At 44.5% G+C, this 21,446-nt stretch overlaps 1 protein-coding gene across 4 annotated transcripts in view; it reads left to right on the top strand.

The window, feature by feature from the left end:
- The window catches only part of PTPRT (protein tyrosine phosphatase receptor type T), a 699,175-nt gene that overhangs the window by 166,022 nt on the left and 511,707 nt on the right, over window positions 1-21,446 (top strand). For all 4 annotated transcript variants that reach the window (XM_054046511.1, XM_054046508.1, XM_054046510.1 and 1 more), the window contains exon 2: window positions 5,639-5,764. In XM_054046511.1, the coding sequence (XP_053902486.1) occupies window positions 5,639-5,764 (126 nt within the window). The remainder of the gene's footprint in view (window positions 1-5,638; window positions 5,765-21,446) is intronic.

Raw genomic sequence — 21,446 nt, forward strand, 5'->3', positions numbered from 1 at the left:
TTTCCTTTTCTTCTCCCTTTACAAGCCATATCTGGGTAGTTTAGTCACAGAAACAGTTCTATCAACTTTGTGCTGATCACTCACAAAGCTTCTTTTTTACCTGAAGTCTGCCTTCCTCCTTCCAAACCAAAACCACAGCCTGTTTTTCTGACTTCTCTCGGATGTTCAGTCACCAACTGAAATTTAAACTTAAATGGCCAAAGTGGAACCTCATGATCTTTTGCCCAGCAGCCCGCTGCTCTCTCTTCTCTAACATACTGGACCCCACCAACCTCTGTCACTCAGATCCATAGTCTTTGCTCCATCTTTGACCTTACCCTGTTTTGACCCACACATTCAGGCTGTCTCTGTCTTGCCATTTCTTCCTGTGGAAGGTCGCCAAGATCCAATCTTTCTTTTCTACCCATACTGCTAATCTCTTGTCCAAGCCCCGATCTTGCACATTGATTACCGTAATATCTCCTCTGGCCTCGTTGTCTGGAATTTCACCCTGTGAAGTCCATTCAAGATACTGCTACTGCTAAATTCATCTTCCTCACTCATTGCTTTGACTATGTTATCCCATCTTTTCAAATTCCTGCAGGATCATTTGCCTCTTCAAACACAAATGTCTTATCACCCTTACCTATCCATCTAGCACTTTCACACTTCCTCTCACGCTGCTGTTTAGGAGTGGAAAAGTTCCCTGTTAATTTCTGAGAAGTCATCACCTTATCCTCCTTGGAGTTCGTCCTCAAAGTTCACCTCTTCCACAATGCATACAGTCAGATACAACCTGATCATGACAAGGTAGTTAGACAAGTTGGAACTATTGCTCCCGTTGAGTAAAACTTGCACACATCGTGTTTTTCACCTTCTCCCATTCTCCCTCCCTCAGCTCTCTCATTTGTCTTATCTACATGACGTCTTTTTGGATTTTGGGGCAGCAACTGTCTTTTTTTTTTTTTTTTTTTGGTATGTATTTGTACAACACCTGATAAAATAAGATCTATGTTGATTGAGGGATCTAGGCAATATTGAAAAAACTGTCTAGCAACACCATTGCTATTTTAAGATTTCAATCAGCTTGGACAGTGAAATGAGACCGGTAAATTTCTCCTTGTGCTCCTCTTTTGCTAGCACAGTGCTGCTGTGTTTGAGGTGCCCTATGCTATAGGAGAGTTCTAATTGCTCCCCCCCCCATCAAAAAAAGTAATTGGTTCATATTAGGTTTTTAGATTTTGATTACAAAACATTTTGCCCTTTAAAATACTTTGGTCCTTTAATAGGATAATGAAATAATACAAAATAATGGGTTGATGCTCGTTATAGTCTGTCATCAAAATCAACAAAGATGAAAGTCAACAAGATGAAATTCAGGAAAGACAAGTGCAAAGTACTATGCTTAGGAAGGAAAAATCAAGGAAGCAAGGAGTCAGGGAACATCTAACTAATTCTCCCAGGCGAGGTAGGGTACAACTGGCAGGTTGTCTGCAGACAGGGCCGGCTCCAGGCACCAGCTTGGCAAGCAGGTGCTTGGGGCGGCCACTCCGGAGAGGGGCGGCAGGCCAAGCTATTCAGCGGCAATTCAGCGGATGGTCCCTCACTCCCGCTCGGAGCGAAGGACCTTCCACCGAATTGCCACCGCAGATCGCGATCGCGGCTTTTTTTTTTTTTTTTTTTTGGCTGTTTGGGGTGGCCAAAACCCTAGATCCGGCCCTGTCTGCAGAACAAGTTAATATGGTTCTGAATACCACTGGGTTACTCTACACACCCTCTTAACTACAGAGGTGTCAGAGGAGCACAGCTGACTGGAAAACAAATGTCAGCATAGGAACAGAGCCAGCCTTGCTTGCCTGTGTGGTAGAGAAAGCCAAAGCAGTGCAGAGTCAATGTTACTATGGGTAAGGCCCACAATCCATGGGACGTTCTAATGGATTCATTGCTGATGCATGTTTGGCAGGCCAAGTAGGGCGTGGGTTCCAAGAAGGGGATATGCATGGGGGCAATGTAACTGGGACAAAATAGTGATTCTCTAAGAAGGTGGGAATTCTCCATCAGGACCTCATCAGGACTGGCCTCTGCTTGACCCTTCTGCAGTTGGCAGCTGTCAGGTATACATACCAGGAAGATGCTGCACAACTGTAGCCTTTCCTAACATTCAAATTCTTTCCTCTTGCATACCTCTATGAAGATGGGAAATATGGCTCTTTGTTTACTCATCATTAAATAGTTAATTTTGCAGCTACATCTAAGCTATTCTCTCCATTATTCTTTCTTGTTGAAGGGTTCACATGTTTTCATATTTTCATATTACCTTTTCAATGGGAGAATGATTGGCTGGTTTGTACAATGACTGCCCACCTCTTCTGGTATATAGAAAGAGAAGAAGCTCAATTGAGGGAGATCTGGGAATTGCTGTAATTAACCAGAACAGATGTAGCATTCCCAGAGAGAGAACCTTGATGAGTGGAAAGATAATATTCTGTTGAATGTGGAGTCCTTCTTGTAGGTATAAATTGCCTATTTGTTCATAGAAATCTAAGGAATGAATACACTTTTTGCCTAAATAGAATATATTCTAATTAAAGTCTAAGTGACTATTTTCAGAGTGGTAAGTAATTATTGTGAGTCATGATCTGTCAGCCATCTAGAAGCCTCCTCTTCATAAATTCATTCCCAGCATTTCATTTTGCAATGCTGGCTAGTGCTGGTCAAATACCACACACGTTATTTGTGTTCAGGCATGGCAAGTTCATTCCATTATTCATGGGGGGTCTCTTTATTCACAAGTGTTCAGACAGCTGCCAATTTATTTACGACTGTTAGCCAATTCCAAGAATTTTACAGATTGCATTATAAATGATCATTCAGCCAAATGTTTGCACTGGATCGTCTGCTATTTGCTTTTTGTTTGTTTGCTATTTTCTGTTTGTTATTCTCTCATTTTTAAAAAGTTTCAGTCCATCAGGAAGCAGAAATTCTTGTGACTTAAATGACGAGTACTAACATGCCACAAACAGAATGCAAATAATCCAAGTGAACAGTTCAAAGAGGAAGGCTGGACTTGTATATACATGGCACCAGACTGAGGTTTTGGAGATCTGGGTTCTGTTCCTGGCACTGCCACCTAGGGCTGAGCATTAAGAGAAGCCAGTTTGCTGAAGCTGTGAGTGTGCCATGTGCCAACAGCTTTATAAGTGAATGTAGAGATCAAGGACAGCATAAAGACACAATAAGACAATAAAACTATATTCTCTATATAAGGTAGAGAAACTGGAAATCAATAATTTATATTATTTTTATTCAAATGCAAAATTTGAAATGGATTCTTACCCCCCAAAGGAAAGTTAATTCATGCTGTGAGGATGATGAAATGGAGTCTTCTGGTGAAGGAAGTTTCATGCTGGTTTATTCCCCTGCTGGTGTTTGTTTAAATGCAAATTGATCTGTTTCCTGTAATCTCTTCCCCTTGCCATGATGCTGAGTGATTATCTCCTCCCCTTGTTGGCCTTATACTCCTATTTATCCTCTGTGTAAATTGCATTCCCATTGTCTCTTAATGTACCTTCAAAATATCTTCTAGAAACCACATTCCTTTGTCTTGGGTGGGTAACTTTAGCCCTGCATGGCAGACACACTTTGATAACATAATGTCGAATATGTTTGTAATTTTGAATTTGTCCTCTGTATGTGATGCAATAATTAAGGCTGCGAGTTTGTCACAGAGGTCACAGAAGTCACGGATTCCTGCACCAGGCGCTCCGTCCGCTGCTGAAGCAGTCTCAGGCCCCCGCACCTCCACTACATGACCCCACCAAGCAGCAGAGTTTGGGTGTAGGAGGGGATAGAGGGTTGGGGCACAGGATGGGGTGAGGTGGACTTTGGGCGGCGCTTAGCTGGGAGGCTCCCCGGAACCAGCGACATCCCCCTTGCATGGTTGCTAGGCGGAGGCATGGCCAGGCAGCTCTGTACACTGCTTCCACTCAGAGCACTTGCTTTGCAGCTCCCATTGGCTGGGAACCACGGAGCCTGCAGGTGGAGGCAGCACACAGAGCTGTCTGGCCACGCTTCCACCTAGCAACTGAGCAAGGGGGATGTCGCTGCTTCCAAGGAGCCCCCGCCAGGTAAGTGCTGCCCAGAGCCTGCTTCATCCTGTCCCGTGGCCCAACTCCCTGCCCCTCCAACACCCAAACTCTGCTGGGGTGGGAGGGGAGGCACGGACCCAAGTAGGGAGCCTGTTGGCCACCCTCCTGTCCTCCCCAAGCAGCTGGGCCACTCTCCCCCAGCACCCGCAAGGCCCCTGGGCAGTTCCCCCCCCCCAAAGTTTTATTCACTGGTATTTTTAGTAAAAGTCATGGACAGGGTCATGGGCAGTGAATTTTTGTTTACTGCCCGTGACCTGTCCATGATTTTTACTAAAAATATCCATGACCAGGAGCGGCGCCAGGGTTTTTGGCGCCCTAGGCAGGGGTCCTTCAGCGCTCCCGGTCGTTGTCGGCAATTCTGCGGCGGGAGGGTCCTTCCGTGCTCCCGTTCTTCGGGGCACTTTGGCGGCAGGTCCCAGAGCAAGTGAAGGACCTGCCGCAGAATTGCCGCCGAAGACCCGGAGCGTGGAAGGACCCCCCACTGCCAAATTGCTGCCGAGGGTGGCAAAATGCCACCCCCCCAAATCCTGGCGCCCTAGGCAACTGCCTAGATCACCTAAATGGAAGCGCTGGCCCTGTCCGTGACTAAAACATAGCCTTAACAATAAAATCAATGATCAGTATGGTGTTAGCTTTCTACTGATATCTTACACGACATCTTCTAGATACAGGTTATGACATTAGTGAGTTGGGATACATTGAATGGGTCGGAGCAGCTGAAACTCAATACCAGATAACAGTGAGTCCCTTGCCCTCTTGCACTGGGATGCTGTTAAGATCACAGTATGCTGCAGCAACAACAACAAATGTGAAATGTACAATGGTATCCCCTCTTTGCTGCAGCAAGGTATTGTACTGTGCCATGGTAAGGGTTGACTTTAATGGGCTCCCACTATACAAATTGTTACTTCTTGGTATTGGGTCAAACAATTGGCTTATCACAGCCTTACCTATGGCACTAGAAAGTTGAAAGGTAAGTAAATGTGAGAGACGGGGTCTTGAAATCATCTATTCACCTTGCACTACTGAATGTTTAAAAGTGTAAATGAAGGGAGGGATTGAGAGTTTGCACAGTGAAGCCATGGTTAACATTTGCCATATGAATTTCTATTCCTCCCTCCTATCTGAACACCTTGGTTTTCAAGCTCTGTAGCTAGGAAACAGTTACTGTGCTTCAGACCTGAATCCTCATGCCTGAAATGCCAGACTGCTGTTTAAATTCTTAAGTCGTGAGGCTGAATCTAAGGTAATAGCCATAACTAACAGCAGCACAATCAGAGAGAGAGAAAATAAGATTCCCCCCCCCCCCGCCCAAAAAGTGGGTCTTTGATATCCAGAAGTCTTTCCTGGATATCCTAAAGCAAATACAGAAATCTAATGTGCCAGAAATTCATTTTGCATTTTGTTTTTCCTTCCAGAGTTTATATAAAAGCATTGATGTAAATGAAATAACATAATGAGACAGAAGTAATTAATAGACAGAAGTATTTATTCAGCTCTCTTGCCCTCAGGTGGTTGTTCCTTTGATGAACACTACAGTAACTGTGGTTATAGCGTGGCACTGGGGACCAATGGATTTACCTGGGAGCAGCTCAACACCTGGGAAAAGCCAACGATGGATCCTGCTGTCCCAACTGGTATGTATGGAGCATGCAGAACAGGGAAGGCCATTAACAGAGTGTTCGTATTTGGATGGGATTTCCTGTGAAAATTTTTCTACATGTGAGCTCTGTGCTGACTTGTATGGGTTGGAATTCATCCATTTATATGCAACTGGCTTTTGTGTTAAAAGTAACCAAGTAGAGGAATGCATAACAATTAGAAATTGGAAAAAACTGGGGCAACTTGTCAAAACATAGACATTTGCCATTATTTTGTCAGACCATGAGTGAAGCGTGTGGGATCCATTTTATTTCAACCCTCACTTGCGGAGAGAGGTGAGTTTCAGAAAAAAAAATGGTCCAGGGTTTGGCCAGTCTTTGGACCTGCTTTGGAGAGATGCAAAGTGCCTTTTTTTCCGGATGAAGCCAGGGGAGATGAAAGTGCTGAGCATGTCACTGGAGGTGCTCAACACCTTGTAGGATCGGTCTCTTCGGGAAGTTCAGGGATGTCAGACTTTCTAATAGCTCATTACACTTTAACTTCAGTGCTGTGAACTAGCAGTCTATGGTGTTTGGATATACAGTATAAAGGTGATAATGCTGGTTCCCTGTGAAGAATGAGCGTATTCTAATGGGATAAACTGGACCTGGACCCACACTGACTAGTCTTGGGTTCCAGGAGACAAATTATGTTCCAGTATTTGGGAATGCCAGCAGAGATGGACACTAATAACATAAGTTAATGATTTATTAGTGGGTACAGACATCCAAGTCCTCTGTTTTCTAGGATATCTAAACTGGAAGTTCTTCTCTGGAAAGTTGTCTGATGCTTCAGCATCACTCCCAAAAGTACTGCTTCCTCTTGACAGTTAGAATTTGGTAAGCTGGGCTGTCAAATAAGTTCTTTCCCAGGTACTAGTGATTTTGGGTGTTAAACTAGACATTTTTAAAGGTACCTGATTTTCAGGGAGTGTTCTGCAGCCATCTTCTGAAAATCAGCCATGTTAGAGGTGTAACACTTGACACCCAAAATCACTGGTCACTTTTGATGATTTTGGTCTCTGATCCATTTTGCCAACACAAGAAGTCGTTGTTTCCACTTACTGCATTGTATTTTGATAAGGTAAGCATGAGAAAAATGGGCAAAACTAATCCAGAATGTTGTCCAATAGGGATTTTTATCCCTGCAGTGATTAGAATGAGGGGGGCCACAGCTCCCACTCCTCTGCTAGAGGAAGAGCAAGGTCCTCAACAGCTCTTTCTTTGGCTGGTACAGTCATAGCTCCTCATCCTGTTTCAGTCTACTTCAGTCACTGTTGTTGAGGCCAGTTCTCATCTCTGTACACAGTTATTGGCATTAGAAAGTAAACATGCCACAGCAACCACAATGACTGAGCAATTCCTCCATTGCTTCCAGGTTTCATTTATGCCCTGGTTGCATCTTGTTTTCAGTTTAGATTGGAAACTGTCTTTTAGTGTCTGTACAGCACTCACCACACCTGATCTCGGCATGCTTCTGTAGTACAAATAAATTGTGATAGCAGATACAGCATTCTCCCATTCTCACTGCAAGGAAATATTGCTTTATTTGGATATGAATGTGCATAATTGTTAGTAAACGTAGTTAGTAACTTTCTCCTGGTAAGCATGCTATGCAATCATGCAAGACCTATTTTCAATCTGGGACACTTAGGCTTTGGCACCCTAAGTGGGACATCTTGTTCTGTACTCATGCTGGAAAAGTTGGGCCAAGTATTGCTCTATGTATAGATTTACACACATTGGGGTCCTATATACATCCATTTATAGATAATATAACCCTGAATGGTGCGTGTGTGTCCATGCACACAAACAAACTAAACTCTACTATACCATGGTATTTTTAATAGCAGAAGAAAAATTAGTACTATACCATTGTAATTTTTGTTACCTTGATGGTATTTTAGGCCATATCCTAGCTTTACAGCAGGAGATACCACATTGTGCAATCTTTGGTGGCATCCAGAGTCCATGGAAAGAGTGACTTTTACCAGACGGGTACAAGATTTGTTCATCAATAGTACTTTTTATGTCTGCTCTCATGCGATGGCAAGGTGTAGCACCACTCTAGTCCAGCCTGCATCAGCATTTCCATGATCAATACTGTTTTTATGTATATTCTCTGTCTGGTTTCCCAAACACCAGCAGGCCCCACTGACTTCAGCTGGAGCTGTGAGTGCTCTTCTGAAACAGATGCTTAATCTATTGTGATTTTTATTTCCATGCTGAGACTCTGCTACAAGGGTCTCCATCCAAGGACAACTTTCTGCTCTTTATTCTTTGAATCACAATGCCCCAAAAGATTCAAACACTCCATCATCAACGTTAAAAATTTTGGACATTTTATTTTTGATCATTATAGCAAATAATAATGTTTGCCATGAATTCTGTGATAAATTGCCCAGGACTGGAAACAAAGGGCTAAGTTAATTGGAGAATTAAGATCCCAGATGTCGGTTATTTTATTAAATAAATGCTATATTTTAAAAATCTGACAGAGATAAGTCATGGGTACCCATCCACTGATTTAGGTAGGACTTCTAGTCCACCTCTTTGCATTTTAGCAGGAGAGATTATAACAAAATCTTCCTTAACAGATGGATGTCTAATCAAGCCTTAATATCCCCAGTGAGGGGGATTTTGCTGCCTTTTTGCAACTTGTTCCACTAACTATTTGAGTTGTAAACTTTTTCCTACTTCTTACCCTCAATTTTACATTTTGTGTCTCCATCACATTATTTCTTGTTCTGTTCTTGTTGACTAGTGAGAATAATCAGTTGCTGCCCCCTTTATAACCTCCCTTTTTGTACTATAGACAATTAAGCCTTCATTTCTCAAGACTCAATGTGACCCAGTCCTTTAAATCTTTCCTCACATGGTATGTCTTATTTCCCTCCCTATGCCCCCAAGCCTGTTTTCATTGCTCTTGCTTTCCTCTCAGGTCTCTCCAGTGTATGTGATGTCTTTTTGGAGTCGTTGCCCAAAACTGAACCCTGCATTTACCAGGCATTGATTCAATACTCCATAGGGGAGCAGTGGCAGGACAATGGTTTCAACTCTATTCTACATGAACTGGCCACAGAAAACAAGCCTATTCTGTTGCTGCTCCTTCTCTTCCAATGCAGGGTAACATGCAGTCTCGGCCCTCCTCCAACCTCTCTCACCCTTCTTAAGTACTAGTATTGGACGGTGCTCGAAGAATATAGTCCTTGAGCTTATGAGATGCATGTGTACACCTCTCTGTGTGTGTTTCTTAGAGGCAAACATTTCTGTAGGAAAAGTATCCTACATTATGGTCAGCCAGGCAAAAATAAAAGCCTTTTACGAGACTGCAACACTTGCAGCATTCCCTGCACCTTGGACATGTCTGGCCCAGTAGCAGCCGAATCATAATAATAATGGTTTAACATTTTGTGGGTTCAAAGCGCTTTACAAGCATTAACTAATTAACTCCAGAGAAAATCTAACCAGGGCTGATTAGAGTGGAGTAATTACTTTAATTGTATTACATACGATTCCACTATGAATACAAAATCAATATGGCATGCACTTTTTGCAGCAGTGTCACATTGTTGACACTGATTAAGTGTTAGATTTGCTATTACCCCCGGTTCATTCTGTGGAGCTATTGCATTCTCCTTTGAGTGATTATGCACATATGCATTCCAGTACTGGTGTGTGTGCACCTAATGCATGAGTCAGAGACTTTTGCCAGAAGTACCACTGGGCGGTATGTGCCCCTGATCTCTTCATGTGCCCATCTGAGGGCATAAATGAGACAAGTCTGCCATCTTCCTCTCAATTCCTCTCACTGCCTGTTACAAGAGCTGGAGTTCCCCATGGCGTTTGCTTCAATTAGCCAGTGTTTCAAATTTCCCCACCAGGACTAAAAATCAGAGGGATTTATGCCTGAAAGTTCGCCTTCTGAAAGAGGCGTTGCATCCCGTGTCAGAACTGAGTCCTGACCATGAGGTAGTAGATTCTGAGTCCATGACAAGCATCCCCCACAATTCAAAGTGACGGTTTGATGCTGACAAGCACTTAAAGCCTCGGTCTTCTCCTATAAAGACTTCCAGTAAACCCTCTGGTACCTTTCCAAGGCACCACAGACAGCATTCACCAGGCCCGTCTGAGGTTTCACTGTAGACTCAGGCTCCTTCGGGGCTATCAAGATCAGTGTCTTCACCTTTACTAGGTCCTTCATCATCATTCCAGCCAATCCAGTCTACTTCAGCACCTCCAGATGAACACTTATCTGTTTTGGTGTTCTCCACTCTGTGGGCTTTCTTGCTTGCAAGAGATCTTCTGTGCCTTCCCCTACCCGACTGTCCATTGCTACAATTGACTTTGGTTAGGGGAACTTCAGTGTCTTTGGCACCGCCTGCATGAGCAGCACCTTGACACACTTGTGTTGCTGGCACCTTTGGCATCATCCGCAGCCAGCAGCACTCACCTCATTGGCATGCTGACTGCTTCGACCTTTGCTTTCTTTGGATCCCTGGGGGTCTCCCATACCCAGATCACCTCAGAACCATAAGGGGACCTCTTTTCCCTTTTCTGAAGAAACTTACATTTCTTCTTTGGACTCTGAAAGGGAGGAATCTGCATCACCTTCATGATCTTTTAAATCCTCTTACAGGTCTCGTACCCAGGTTACAGGTCCTAAGGATCAGGACTGATTTTCTAATAAAGAAGCTCCAATATGATGTCCCCCACTGTGGGTGTCTCAGACATTGCAGTATCCCCCATGGCCTTATTGGTTTTGCGTTGCGCTGAGGCTTTCTAGACCTCCATCACAATTTCAGTCTAGGAGGAGGTTTCCCCCCTTGAGTTCAGGATTCTGCCATCATTCCTCCAGCCACTGAATTGGACCCTGTGGAGGAAGGAGAAATAATGGAGGAACCCCTAGAGGTTCCCCCCTGTAATTTTATCTTGGCCAAGTGAAGCCATCACCCCAGAATTGACATCTGCCCTCCAGAGGACTTCAGCGTTTTTCAGGACCTGATGAGGAGAGTGGCCACTTCTCAGCCTGTGCTCTTAGGGCTTGTGCAAGAAAACCTTCACAGCTTCTGTGGTGTTGAACAGATCCCTGCCCTGGGAAGGGTTGCCCACCCCATTAATGAAGCTTTGCTAAAGTCCGTGAAAAGTCTCTGACCTACCCCGACCTCTGTACCACCTATGGCCAAGTAGGTGGACACAGGTTATCAAGTCCCTCAGCAGCACTTTGATTTTTAACCAATCGGTTTCTGATTTCTTGGTGATTACGGCTGCTAATGAGCGACCTGAACAGTTCTATCCTAAAGCTGCTCCCAAAGACAAGGCTTACAACAGACTGGATTTACATGGCCAAAAGGCATATTCCACCACTGCTTTTCAAAGAAGAGTGGCCAACATCAAGCAGTCCTGTCTAAATATACCTTTATTAATTTCTTTGCAATTTCTAAACATGCTGAGAAGAATGTAGGGAACCGTTCCTGGTTCTGGTTTTGGAAGGGCACCTGACAGCCTGAACATCCCTTCAGGCAGCTATTGACACCACTGATACCAGGGAGGGAGAGGAATTATTTAAGCTCAGTACCAATGTGGATACAGGAACAAATGGATATAAACTGGCCATCAGGAAGTTTAGACTTGACATTAGATGAAGGTTTCTAACAATCAGAGGAGTGAAGTTCTGGAACAGCCTTCCAAGGGGATTAGTGGGGGCAAATGACATATCTGGCTTCAAGACTAAGCTTGATAGGTTTATGGAGGGGATGGTATGATGGGATAGCCTAATTTTGGCAATTAATTGATCTTTGACTATTAGCAATAAATATGCCCAATGACCTGTGATGGGACACTAGATAGGGTGGGATCTGAGTTATTACAGATAATTCTTTCCTGGGTGTCTGGCTGGTGAGTCTTGCCCACATGCACAGGGTTTAGCTGGTCGCCATATTTGGGGTCGGGAAGGAATTTTCCTCCAGGGCAGATTGGCAGAGGCCCTGGGGTTTTTTCACTTCCTCCGCAGCGTGGGGCATGGGTCACTTGCTGGAGGATTCTCTGTACCTTGAAGTCTTTAAACCACAAGTTGAGGACTTCAATAGCTCAGACGTAGGTCAGGGGTTTGTGACAGGAGTGGGTGGGTGAGATTCTGTGGCCTGCGTTGTGGAGGAGGTCAGACTAGAAGATCATATTGGTCCCTTCTGACCGTAAAGTCTATGATATGACTTTGCATTCAGAGGCCACCACCGTCTTCATGGGTTTGGAGCTGCAACTGCAAAAATGTTTTCATTTCTTTTTATCACACTGCAAAAATAGTGAGCTGTTTTGTTGTCTGTCACTTCTGCTCCACGCTGGGCTTCATTCATCACATTAGTGCAGTGTGAGTCCCCTTACAGCAGTGGCAGCTGCTTCACCCAAGGGGCAGATTCATCCCCATAGAACGACACATAGTGTTTGCTGTGCCACCTTCCCCTTTGGATCCTGATGGAGAAGGTAGCTTTAACGTGAGACTAGGTCTCTGTAGAAATGCTGTTATTGGGAGCTGCCTGGAGGACACTCTGATTCGCTGCAGGGCTAGCTTAAGGCAAGCTAGGGTATGGCTACACTACAATAAAAAACCTGCAGCACTGAGTCTCAGAGCCCAGGTCAGCTGACTCAGGTTTATGGAGTTTGGGCAATGGGGCTAAAACTTGCAGTGAAGATGTTGCAAGGTATCAGAGCCAGGGCTTCAGCCCGAGCCCGAATGTCTACATTGAAATTTTAGAGCCCTGCAGCCTGAGGCCTGAGAGCCAGAGTCAGCTTACTTGGGCCAGCTACAGCCATGCTGCAAGTCTTTTATTGCCATGTAGATGTACCCCTAGGTACATCATCACATGAACCCCCTATGCCTTGCCCCTCATTTGGAGCGGCAGAGGCCACCCAAACAGATTGGGCCTCTCTTCTTCTGTGAGAGGTAGAGACCGGAGAAAGAGCTTCCTCCCCTCAGGTGTGGCAAAGGTAGGGCAGGGGTACCTCTCTCCTCCCAGAAGGGCAATTCTCCTGTTTGAGCAACAATAGATGACTTTCTGGGCTTCCACAGGGAAAGCACACATCAGGGCTTATTGCTGCTTGAGTAATCACCCAGTCTGAACACTCAAATGTGCATTTCACACATGTGATTACATACCATCACATGCACGATTTAGAGCCGGCATAGAAAATTTTTCTTTGACTTAAACCCTACCGGCTTCACTAGCATTAAGTGAGGTTTAATTTAGGAGAGGGTTTGGCCCACTAAGTCGTCATGCCTATCCCCTTGAAGAGAGTCCAATCCATTGGATTCTGGTAGAATATACAATATCTTTTGAAAGCTCCCACCCAGTCCTTCCTGCTGTGGCTATCACTTCACACTGGTGTCCACTGTCAGATGAGGAGGATGTTCTTCAGTGGATGAGAAACTGGTGCTAGGCAAACTAAATACATTGTACCTCTTAGCACAGTTCATGCATTTGTTTTTGCCTTTTTTCTTCAGGCTGGATTGGATGCCAACAGGAGTTCGACACAACATTTGTACTTTTCAAAAGCAATGCGATATAAATTAACATTTTTTCATGTCTGAGTGTATTAATTCTTGCTTACAAGGAATTACACAAACAAACTTGTTAAAAGAACAAATTAGAATCCTACTGTGTATATGATGAATCATGATGCAATTTCTCATCTGCGATGGGGAAAGAAATCTGCCTCAGCTGTCTGTATGTGGTGTGTTTTTTTTATTATTATTATTATTTATCTTTTTCAAGGGAAATTACTCAGGATGAGTCAATTTTCCCCCTACCAAGTAAACAGATTAGTTTACAGTTTTGATATTGAAATAAAAATTCTCGGCCTTGGAATTCCAAACTGAATGGGATTTTTCTGGAAGCTCACAGCATTCACTAATAAAGGGACAAATTCTCTGCTGAAGTAATTTGGCACAGCTCCATCTAAATGGGTGGAATTGTGGCAATTTACTTCAACAGATAATTTGCATCGTACTGTCTGTTACCAGAGTCCCATCACTCTCCCTGTAAACCTTGTTTGTTTTCTCTTGGTGCCCCACCTCCCTTTACTTCCAGCTGGGAATAAAGACAAGTGGCATTTAATTCACAAACATCTTCATTAGCTAACATTAATGGGTTGACTTAAAATTTCAGAAGGAAAATCCTCTTGTCTCTTCATCCTGTTGTGTTTAAGTATTACAGGCATTCCCAATGAATGCCTGCTGAGCCCTTTGTCTTTCGTACTGCGTATGCTGGAGTAGGTGCAACGGGCCAAATTCACAGCTGGCATTTGTCACTGGCAGTGTGCAGGTTCTTGCCAGCAGTGAGTTTAGTTCGGTGAGTGTCTGAGAGAATGAGCAAACGTGATTGTGTGCAGTGTTAAAGGCTTTACTGGCATGGATTTCAGATGACCAAAGGAGTTTCAATAAAAATTTGTGTGCCAGTTTACCATGCATTCTATTTTGCATCTCTTACAGAAAAGATATCTTTATGATGTTTTTAGATATCTCCCCCTAAATACTGGTACTTTATGTATTCTTCACTCTCTAAAGCCAGGTTCTTCTAATACGTAGAGTTCAGTAGTGCACATCCTAGAGGAAAGGAAAAAAACCCTACAATATATTGTAGAAACAATATTGTTTGATTAACTCTCAACCACATTAATGGGATAATATTATACCCAGCAAGCATGTATGTAACCATAACTCATGAAGGAGCGGCCCTCCAACTATGCCGTTTTAGGACATTGCCACTGAGGCACGTGTACACAATTCAGAGAAAAAAATTAGCATGAAAGATATTTCTATATTTAAAAAAGTATGTGGGGTACATTTGTACAAATGTATTGCACTGTTATCTAGTATTTTTAGTAGTTCTGTTTACACGTTTGCTTCTAGTGAGAGTATCTTGTATAATAATTGTGGCAACTAGGTCTCCTTCACTAAGCAAAAGCTGTTTTTTTACATAAACGTAATTTGCTAATGTATTTGTGGGGTAATCCTCAGGAGCATATATGTTACAATAAATCATGGATTAGTGGCCATCCAACTTGCTGTCTTAGGACCTTGCGTATATTGATAATGCATTGCAGTGACAGTGGTTGCTGCATACAGTCACCCTAAGGTACAAGGTACTCCAGAGAGCTTGGTATCTTAAAATCCAGGTTTGTTACGTCTCCTCAACACAGAGTGGACAGATGCTGCATCTCTTGCCTAATGTTCTTGAAGGGATTTTCTATCTAGACATTGTGCTCCAAACACTGCAGACGCAGGAGACTGTTAAGGGGATTTGCAGTGTTGCACAATTCAAGATGACAAACAAACAGGCACAATATTCTGCTTCTGACCTTTATAAAAACAATTTGCAGTTCTGAAAGTGAGTCATCCTGTAATGACAACGAATTGGATGATAGTGACTTTGTGCTAGATCATGTTGAGAGTTGCTTTGAGAAGTAAGACTATGTTTCCATTGATTGTTCATCAAGTTCGTCTTCAGTAATGAGGAGCTCATATTACCAGCACAGCAGCCAAGTGGAGTAACTATATCCTGCAGCCTTCATAGAGTACGGAGGACATGCGGAGGTAGGAAGCGTAGCACTGCAGTATTGGGTGAACTGAGCCAACCTGCCACTGTCCCCAGTATGGACTGTGATTCCATGAGTGGCAAGACGGATAGAATGTGATGTTTGTCTCTGCGAGCGGTTCATTGCAGACCATGCCGGGACGTTATCCATGAACAGTTAGGAGTAAGAGGTGATGCTCAAAAAGATACACTGGTAAAAACATTGGCGCTTTTCCTTACAGAAGACATTTTCCACATTGTGATAAGAGAGAGATTTAAAGATGCAGATTGCATATGCTGAGAATGGAATGACGGCAATCCAGACAAAAACAAGGAATGGAAACGGCTCAACCAAACCAAGGTGAAAGCCTACACTGAACTCCTAATTCTGGCTGATGCGTATCAGGGAATCATAAAGGACTGGAGGGATTATGGAATCCACACTCACAACATCCCTTTCTTCCAGGCAACAATGAGCCTGTAGCGATTCAGACTATTGCTTGGCACCTGCGATTTGACAACAAAAGCATGAGAGAAGAACGGAGAGCATCAGACAATCTGGCTACATTTTGTGATGTATAGAGTGTCTGTACAGCAATTGATAAAGTTTTATACTCCTGGAGCAGACATAACTGTTGATGAGCACCTGGTGCCAAAAAAGGACATTGATGTCTAAAACACAATATATACCAAAATGGCAAAATGTGGTATCAAGATCTGGTGGTGGTGTGATACTGTGACACTGTATCCTCTGAATGGAGAGGTATTCCTTGGAAACAACCTACATCACAAAGAGAAATGACCAAGGTGACTGCATTGTGAAGGAGATGGTTTAGCCCTGATTTAAGTCTGGAAGAAACATAGTTGGGGATACCTTCTTCACCACTATTTAGCTTGCTAAAGATCTACTCAACAAAAAATGTGATCAGTGTTGGAATACTGTGGTGAAAGAAGTCAGTATACTCAGTGAGATGCAGCCACATTGAAGCTGAGAAAAATTGTCATCAGTGTTTGGGTATGGTTGGCCATTCTCCTGGTTTCCTGTGTTCCAAAGAAGGGGAAGTCAGTGGTAATGCTATCAATAATGCATCACGACAAGATTGTAGAAGGAGACAAAAAGAAACCCCACATAATTCTCCACTACAATGACACTAAAAGTGGTGTCAATAACATGTGCCATCTTGCAAGAATGTACTCCTGCGGGGCAAGATGAGTAGGTGCCCAATGGCTCTTTCATTCAACATACTTAATGTTGCTGGCATTTCAAGTTGTATTGTCTGAGTCAACAACAATCCTGCTTGGCACCATGTTGACCAAGACAAACAAGGCTCTTGTTCCTTGTCAATCTAGTGTGACAAAGTTCCTCCTCTATCTTGGTGGGTCCTGCGCTTATTGGCTGATTTTCTTGCCTCAGAGATTCACCATGTGGGTTGGGGAACAGTCCAGAGACCTTCCCCTCTGGGAGAACCCACGGTCCAGGTCAATTGGGAGGTTTGGGGGGAACCCGGGCCCGCCCTCTACTCCGGGTTCCAGCCCAGGGCCCTGTGGACTGCAGCTGTCTATAGTGCCTCCTGTAACAGCTGCATGACAGCTACAACTCCCTGGGCTACTTCCCCATGACCTCCTCCAAACACCTTCCTTATTCTCACCACCGGACCTTCCTCCTGGTGTCTGATAACGCTTGTGTTCCTCAGTCCTCCAGCAGCACACCCTCTCCCTCTCAGCTCTTTGCACCTCTCGCTCCCAGCTCCTCACACTCCCACCACAAACTGAAGTGAGCTCCTTTTTAAAACCCAGGTGCCCCGATTAGCCTGCCTTAATTGATCCTAGAAGCTTCTTCTTAATTGGCTCCAGGTGTCCTAATTAGCCTGCCTGTCTTAACTGGTTCTAGCAGATTCCTGATTACTCTAGTGCAGCCCCTGCTCTGGTCACTCAGGGAACAGAAAACTACTCATCCAGTGACCAGTATATTTGCCCTCTACCAGACTCCTGTACCCCACTGGTCTGGATCTGTCACACTAGGAAAAAGACTCATAGATGCATATAAAGAGAAGAATCCTTGATACCCATCATCTCACCAAGCCATCAAAGGAGTACTTCGGCTACCATCGAAAACCAGCCACTATGGGACCATTTAGCCAACGGATGTTGCTACATTTGCCCAAGGTCAGCTGACTGGAAGGAACCACAAGCAATGTGGAGAATGCAATGAATCAGTATGCACTGACCATTTCACATTGATACTGGTGAGCAAAAATTGAATATAGGCTCTCACTGAATGATACTTCTGCTAGTTCTTTCAATTTGCTAGTTAAAGTTTTTTTTTCATCTAAAAACATGAAATAATTGTTCTTGGTTTCTTAATGCATTTGAGATACAAACTTCCCTCACAACACAATTAATGGAACTTTTTTCTTGATGCTGGATGAAGGTTACGGTATTTTATCTCATATATAAGTGTTAAAAATCCTTATACCAATGGAAGAGGCAATTCCTTATTTTGTTTGAAATTAGATCTTACATTTTTTACTGGTCCAGGATTGAATATTTTTTCTGGGTCTTGGGCCAGTGTAAATTTAGAGTGAAATTCCATAGTTTGGGAAAGGTGAGAAGTGGTAAATAATTCACTGGTAGTTTGCAGCTATCAGGCACTTTCTTAACTGTATTACCTTCACTCTGCTCAGTAAGCAATCTCATCAGGACTGTTCCAAAACTCTGATCAGATCTCACCAACCTGTTTGTTTGTTTTTTAAATGTCACTTAGCACAGTGGTTCTCAAAGCCGGTCCGCCACTTGTTCAGGGAAAGCCCCTGGGGGGCCGGGCCGGGTTGTTTAACTGCTGTATCAGCAGGTGGCTCCCACTGGCCGCAGTTCGCCGCTCTAGGCCAATGGGGGCTGCGGGAAGCGGCGCGGGTTGAGGGATGTGCTGGCCACCCTTCCCGCAGCCCCCTTTGGCCTGGAGTGGCGAACCACAGCCAGTGGGAGCCACAATTAGCCAAACCTGCGGACGCGCCAGGTAAACAAACCAGCCCAGCCCGCCAGGGGCTTTCCCTGAACAAGCAACAGGCCGGCTTTGAGAACCACTGACCTAGCACGTGGACATCCCCCTCTACTTATGTGATGTGAGCTGGTCTTTCTGTAGACAGTCCAGTGTCCTCTGCCCCACACAAGCGAAGGTCTTTTAATGCTCTAGTCTCACCCCTCCCCTTTGCTTTTTGTGTATAATTAAAGATGTTTCAGTTTAGTGTTTGTTTTTTAACTTTACAGATTCATGAGTGAGTGTAGTGCTACAAAGAGAACATAGGAGGTTTTTTAATGTTATGTCAGGCATTACCAGGAGGCACTCTTACACATACTCTTCCAATTAATGTCTGAGCAAGTTTTGACTGTTGGGAAGACAAGCAGTGTTAGTTTTGGATTATGCAGAATTGTGTGTCAAAGCAGCTTTGGGAGAGAGGTTGCTTTGTGAGCAGCAGGAAAATTTGCTGTCTTCCTTAGGCTCTGATTGCCTCAGCTGACTAGAGTTGCTCATGGGAAACCCGGCTTTAGTGTTAGGCTAATATTCCTTGAAGAATACATTGTCCTGCATGCTGTTTGAACATCTCTTGTCAGAACTGGTGTATCCATCAATAAAACAAATTACATGCAGAGCAGATTGTCACTGCTTTCCCTTGAACTAAAAAGCCAACATGCAAATCCCCAAACCACTGCTACTGCCCTGAAGAGCAACACCGGTGTCAGAACTGAACAATGGTGTTAGAGGAAGGGGAAACATCTTCATATGGACCAAGCTTAGATTTATATAGGAGCTAACTTTGTCCAGCCCCCTCACTCCCACCAAGTAATACCTTATTCTGCAAATAAGCCAGTTGATATTAAATAAACTATCCACAGAGTAACATAATACTTGACATGAGTGAGGGTGTTAAACTCAGACCCTTTAGGGTACATCTACACTTCAATAAAACCCCACAACACTGAGTCTCAGAGCTTGGGTCAGCTGACTCAGGCTCATGGAGTTCGGGCTGTGGGGCTAAAAGATGGAGAGTTGACATCTGGGCTTAGACTGGCACCTAGGCTCTGAGACCCTCCTCCTTCAAGGGTCTTACAGCCTGTGCTCCAGCCTGAGCCCGGACATCTACATTACAACTTTTAGCCCCATGTGCCCAACTCAGCTTTCCCGGGCCAGCCATAGGTCTTCTATTGTATTTTAGATATACCCTTAGATTTTTTTGTGAATGTCTCATAGGAGCTTCCAGTATTAAAGGCAGCAATTTATTACAGAAGATGAGATATCAGAAGAGCTGGCCATTAATATTTCAGTGCATTTAGGATGCACTCTGGTGAAGACGGGGAATTACATTTGAATTTTCACTAGTTTGCAGTTCTCACACTGATTGTAAAATTAAAATGTCCTCTTACACTCCCTGAAGAGAGGTCAAGGTCAATATATGTCCTGTGTATACTTTGATGGCACTTTTGTAATTAAGTCATACTTCACCCAGAGTACTGTTCAGACACTCAATCAGTCTGCCCACTGATAATCTCCCAGAATGTGTGGGAGATACAGAGACTTATTGTCAAAGGAGTCGGAAAGAGAGACTTCTGGGGAGGTTTTAATGGCCCAGAATGAATTGCTGCCCTCGGGGGTCCATACAAGCACCGTATCCTAGCTGTGCTAAATGGTGCATTTGAACTATTGTCAGTCTGTTTCTTCCCTCCTCCTCTGTGAACGCTATCAGGAACCCAGCACCCCTGGCTGTGAACATTAGCACCTTACCATTATCACTATTAGCCAGACCCTAACACTCTCGGGTGTCACAGCTGAGGAGGAGGCTCTTGTATTTGAGGAAATAGTGCGAAGACAGGAGACTTTAAGTGAGCCCGAGTTGATTTAGCTAGGGCAGCAAGAGGAGGACCATTTACTTAGCAAAAACATGTTGGATAGACTTGAAGAGGTAGAGTGGGGAGGCAGGAAGGCCAGGGAGAGGAGAAGGTTTTAGTTGTTCATGCAAGTAATGACTACGGGAAGGATAAGGGTTTTAGTAATGAGGAACAGGCAGATTCTAGTGATATTGAAGAGGAGGAGTCAATAAGAAGGGGAAGAAAGAGAGAGGGTCAAAGGTAACCAGAGGCTGTAACCTCAGAAAATAGAGAAGAAGTGGATTTGGATAGAGAATACAAGTAGGAAGAATGAACAGCTGAGTTTTGGAGGAGATGTCAGTGTTGGAGATACATACCTGACAGAAGGCATGGCTGAAAATAGAGGTCTGGGGGTCTATCTGTACAGCGGTGGTTGCTAAAACAAAGGCAGCAGATCAGTTTTTTGATAAAGTAAAGTGAGGAGAGAATCCTGGAGGACACTACCAGATAAAGGGGGAGAGGAGGATGAGGAGACGTGAAAGGAGATGCTGAAGAAACAGTTAGCAGGGTGAGAACCACCAGGAACAGTCGTGGAAGGCCAGGGAAGAGAGCATCTGAGCAGGGCTGGCTCCAGGCACCAGCCCACCAAGCTTGTGCTTGGGGCGGCACCTGGAGGGGGGCGGCGCGGTACTCCGGCTCCGGCCGCCGGGGAGAGTGGAGCCGCAGTGGGCTCGCTGCCCTCCCCCGGCACTCTAGCCACCGGGGAGAGCGGGGCCACAACTGGGCTCGCCGCCCTCCCTGCGGCGCTCTGGCCGGTTGGGGAGAGCGGCCCGCGGCCGGGCTCGGCGCCCTCCCCTGCTGCGCTCCGGGAGGGACAGGGGGGGCGGGAGGAGCGGCGGGAGGCTTTTTTGCCTGGGGCGGCAAAAAAGCCAGAGCCGGCCCTGCATCTGAGGAGGACAGAGTATTCAACAGCATTGAAAGCAGTGGTTGGACAGAAGCGCAAGGTCAGCAAAGTGCTCCTTGGCTGTAGCTAGGCACCCCGTTAATTTCATTGGGTGTTAACTGAGAGCCTAATGACAACACTTGAAGTATCAGCATTAGCCACTTCATTACTTATCATTTTAGCAGATAGGATGGGGAACGGGATGAGTATGAAAGCAACAGGGATGAGTTGGGAGTTGCTGTGGGGAATGAAATGTAAAAGGGGGAAAGCGGAGAGAAAACAGTCGACAGGACAGGGAGAGTAA

This window comes from Malaclemys terrapin, chromosome 12, assembly GCF_027887155.1.
Source record: "Malaclemys terrapin pileata isolate rMalTer1 chromosome 12, rMalTer1.hap1, whole genome shotgun sequence".
NCBI lineage: Eukaryota > Metazoa > Chordata > Testudines > Emydidae > Malaclemys > Malaclemys terrapin.